Source organism: Spinacia oleracea, chromosome 6 (genome assembly GCF_020520425.1).
Source record: "Spinacia oleracea cultivar Varoflay chromosome 6, BTI_SOV_V1, whole genome shotgun sequence".
In the NCBI taxonomy this organism is placed as follows: domain Eukaryota; kingdom Viridiplantae; phylum Streptophyta; class Magnoliopsida; order Caryophyllales; family Amaranthaceae; genus Spinacia; species Spinacia oleracea.
Genome location: NC_079492.1, coordinates 24590716 through 24595506, shown reverse-complemented (window position 1 = coordinate 24595506; position 4791 = coordinate 24590716). Strand labels below are relative to the sequence as shown.

Here is a 4791-nt window from a genome sequence, read left to right as displayed (position 1 = left end):
TATGTTACTTCTATAGTTTGGACATGTTACTTTATTTTTTAATTTTAGATGAGGTACTTTTTTAGTTTAGGTATGTTACTTCTATAGTTTAGACATTTTACTTTTTTTTATACGGAATAGTTTTAGGGGAGGTACGTACATTTTTAATTTAGGTATGTTACTTCTATAGTTTAGACATGTTACTTTTTTTTATATAATTTTAGAGGAGGTACTTTTTTAGTTTAGATATGTTACTTCTATAGTTTAGATCTGTTACTTTTTTTTTAGTTTTAGGGGAGATACGCTATTGCTTTCGCGCTCGTCACACCATCAAGTTGATGGTGTGACTGATTGTAAAATCAGGCCTTTAATGGAATAGACAAGTTTTCCTTACAAAATAAAGGCACAATATCAAGAACATACTAATAAGTACGATGTACTTGTCTTTTGGCAAAGGCCGGTTTGATACTGTTATCAAGAGTAAACTTGCACGTGAATCGATTAGTATCAAAATCCACTAAACTAATTAGTATGTTCTTGAAGGCAAGTTGTCCCTTCTAAAATTGAAGACGTGCTTGGTGATGGGCTAGTATCCTTGCCGCTACATACACAAGAGTTGGGTGTACGATTTGGTGTAAAAAACAATTAGTCCGTGAACTTTCTTCTGACACCTTCATTAATTTTTTACTGGATTAGGTACCGTACACGCATGAATATTCTAAAAGAATTTAAAGTTTTTTGTTTTTTTAATGATATATTTGATTCAAATGTTTCTCCCTAAAGTCACTGCATACTAAAAAAAATTTGAACATACTCATTTAATCATCTAATATATAATTTTTGTTATACTACGAATTACTTTTTCCTAATATGCTTAATATGCCAATTTGACCAAAATATTCAATATACTTAATATGCTAATTTGACCAAAATATTGAGTAAATATACTTTTCATTATTAATATACCGATTTCACAAAAATATTAGCAAAATTCATTTTTATCAAATCATTATCATGTGACGTCTATTGTTTCTATAATATTATTAAATAAAATATTCTCTTACTTATCAAAATTCGTTTTTTTTTTAAACAACGGTAGTATGGATAAAAGAGTAAAAAAGTAAAGAGATAAAAATAAAGTGAAGATTTTTGTAGGAAAAAATGTGATGACAGAAATATTCTACACTAGAAAGAGACATGTGTTATTAATGGTGTCTGTTTTAATAGAAAGCAGCAGAGTAATAGGATTCAAGCTTGACTTAACTAGCTTGACACCTCTAACCAATTTCTAGTTAGCCATCGGATGTTTTGAGCAATTTTCTTTTCTACAAAAAGTAAAAACATAAACTAGTCACAATAAAAAATGTTACGGAGTACTTACAAAAGATAAAAAAAATTGTACATTATGGAATGATAAGCGTATACGGCTTTCATTAAAAGACATTAAATAAAACGGAGAGAGTAATAGTTACTGGCTAAGTATAAGAGTTTCAACACACCTATTCACCTAAGCCATATATAGGTGAACAATATATTGATCATAACTCATTTATGTACACATCTTAAATATGGTAAAAAAAAAAAAGAATCAATAAGTTGAAGAAAGCAAATTTTCCAAGATATCACTCCCAAGATCTTCCAACTCAAGTACACCATGTTGAGCACCACCAAGTATATTATTCTCCATGCTAAATCTTGATCTTTTAAATGATGGTTGCTCAATCATGAATTCATTAACATAATAATCACTTTGCGACTCCCAATAATTATTATGATCTTTTCCTTCTCTTTTCTTAGGAGTATTATTACAATGATTATTCTCATATTGACTTCCTATAGCTTTGATGACTGCCTCAAGGGGAAAGTTAAGAGAAGCTTTAGCCACCCCTCTTATTCTCAAGGCCGCTTTGTCATAAGCCAAAGCGGCCTCTTCAGCTGTATTAAACGTTCCAAGCCAAACTCTAGCTCCTTTCTTAGTTGAGTCCCTTATCTCAGCCGCGTACTTCCCCCATGGCCTCCTTCTTACTCCTCTATAATGTCGAATTGGTATGTTTGTGTTCGTCTTCTCCACATTCTCCCTTGAATTATTTCTTTCCCATTCGTTGTTTTTCTTGTCCTCCAAGTAACAAGTTTCGCTAGGGTTTGTAGTACTATAACCAATATTTCCATTAAGTAACCCTTCCCATGTCTCAGAACCCATTGACACCCATCTTCCTAGGCTAGGTAGCCTCTTTAGCGCGTTTGAAGCTTCATCTTGTTCCTCTAAAGAAGGTATTCCAATCCAATCTTGAAAAATTCCCGGTGTATTCCACGCTTCTTGTGATTTTGGTGCACCGATGTAGTTCGCCCAAATGCTCTCTAGGATAGCTTCTTCCGGTGGTTTGTGCTCCTCTTTCTTAATTATTGTCATTTGTCAATGGCTAAAAAATGCAAGAGAATTTAGTTTTATATAAAAAGAGACGTGTAAGAGTATTGGTATATTATACTTGTAATTCAAAAAGAACAGCTAAGATATTGCTTCAATCATGTTTTTTTCTCATTTAAATTTGAACAAATATGATACTTCGGTTGTAAATTATTGCCTTTACCTCAACTTAAGGATGATTTTTCGAGTTTGAAGTGTTTATTAATACATATAATTAATTAATTGTTACTTTTCTCATCATGTGTTAATTAAGTTAATACTTGAGACAAAAATTCTTAGGCAAATTAGTAAGAATTGAAAGGATTATTTAACCTAGGGATCGGGTACGACGTACTCACGTACTCCAAGTTCTAAGATCAAGCCTAATGATGGCCAACATTAAAACCTTTCTAGTAAACTAGCTTTAATTAACATACTAGGTAAGCTACATATGTCCGCATGCACAACGGTTGCTGACCTTAAATAATGTTTAGCACATGAAGAAAAATATTGTGACTATAACAATTATCGGTTCGAAGCTAGTGACAAATATACCTAAAGCTGTACCAATTGACTGTTGGTTCAATGACGATTGAGGCTGAACTTGGTAGGGAGGACCCCGTGTTCGATCCCCTGCAATAATAATTGGGAGGGGACTAAAACCTATCTACTAAGAACTCATCCCGAATCTGAATTAGCTATAAGGATGAACTGGGTGGTACACCAAAAAAAATCATACCTAAAGTTGTCAATAACCATCTCAATCGAGACCAAAATAGAAATGACTCGAAAAATATAGTTTGCTCATTCGAACTGTACGGATACAATCACTACGCACAAACCAATACTCGCGCGATATTAGCAGAGTCGATTTACTTTGATCTATCCATGAACATCTTGATTAAGATAGATTGCCAAGAAGCTATCCAAGCTCTTAGGAGTCCGACGATGGCGGATACTCAGATTCATCATGTTATAGCGGATATTGTATCCCTTGCCTCTTCCCTAGACTATGTAGTGTGTGTTAAAGTTGGTAGGTCGGTGGTGGCCCCAGCCCACATTCTTGCCAATAAAGCAAGGGCATGACGGTGTGATTGTCTGTTATTGTGCTATCAAAAAAATAATTTAACTGACACTAAATTATATTACCTCCATTCATAAAGATCTTAATTTACAGTTATTATTTGCACAAATATTAACATAAAAGTAGAAAAGTTAGTTGAATATAATAAAATATGGATAAAGTAAGATAAATGTAAACGTAAAAATGTGGGTGAGTGTAAGACAAAAATGAATAAAATAAGAGAAAGTGGGAAATTGTAAATAATGTGGGGTAAGAAGGGTAAGGTAGTAAATTTTTATGTCAAAAAATATAATAAAACAAAGTGTAAAGAAAATCATGAAACGGATTAAAATGGAAAGTGAAAAAATCATTTTGAAATGGAGGCAGTACCTCATTTGACAACTCTTTATACACATATACTACCTCCATTCTTTAATGTTTTTTACGCTTACTATTTGCATGGACTCCAGTGCTAAATTAACCACTTATATATCTAATTCCGTATGTGAAAAAATTATAAAAATTTGATATTCTGAAAATACATAACGAAATCAATCTAACAAGATCTTACATGATAACATTTTAGTGTATATAATATTGAGAATTTACGATCAAAATTTTTATACTTTAGACACATATTCGAATGCATAAAAACTTTCGGGAACAGAGGTAGAATCAAACAAAACGTAAAAAGCTTCATACTTATTATTTGAATATTCCGTATTTTCAAGTTATTAGATCATTATGATTTTTCATAAATTTCTTGTATGTAAGACTATTTATTTATTTTGTTATTGTTTATCCGAATATTATATCTACAAAACAAAGCAAGATAATCGTTATTGTCATACAAATCTCTGAAGATGAAAGCATTTTTCGTAGAAGAATTTTGTTGGAAGAAAAAGATAAACACAAACACAATTTGTCAAAATCTGCTTAACATGTTGTTCAAGTTACCGACTTGTCAAGGATATCGAATGCGTGCATCTGAAAAAGGCGAGGGGTGAAGAATTGAAGAAGCCTTTTGTTGAGTCTTCTCATTGTTCAACTTTTTCCCCAATATTTTTATTTATTTTGTGACTTTTCTGACAATTAATTAAATTATATCAAGTATTAAAATAAATTACGGTCCATTTTTCAACGATCTAATGATATTACATTTAGATTAACAATTTTTGATGAGTTAGAATATGTTAATTAGTAGCTTGGCTAGTCATCACGTAAGAAGTTTCTTAAAAGACAAAGACAAATTTACCATAATAATAACACAAAATTTTTATAAAGGCCGATCTACGATAATATATTGTGTGGCGGCTTAAAAGAGGAAGATTTTCGCACATGTTAT

The 4791-nt window shown here is 31.7% G+C and overlaps 1 protein-coding gene across 1 annotated transcript; it reads right to left on the bottom strand.

Annotated features, from left to right (window-relative positions):
• Window positions 1-1350: 1350 nt before the first annotated feature.
• On the bottom strand, window positions 1351-3690 carry LOC110802458 (ethylene-responsive transcription factor ERF091-like). Its single transcript, XM_022007888.2, has one exon. It carries the CDS (start codon window positions 2387-2389, stop codon window positions 1568-1570), a length of 822 nt encoding a protein of 273 aa, XP_021863580.2. The 5' UTR covers window positions 2390-3690; the 3' UTR covers window positions 1351-1567.
• Window positions 3691-4791: the final 1101 nt, after the last annotated feature.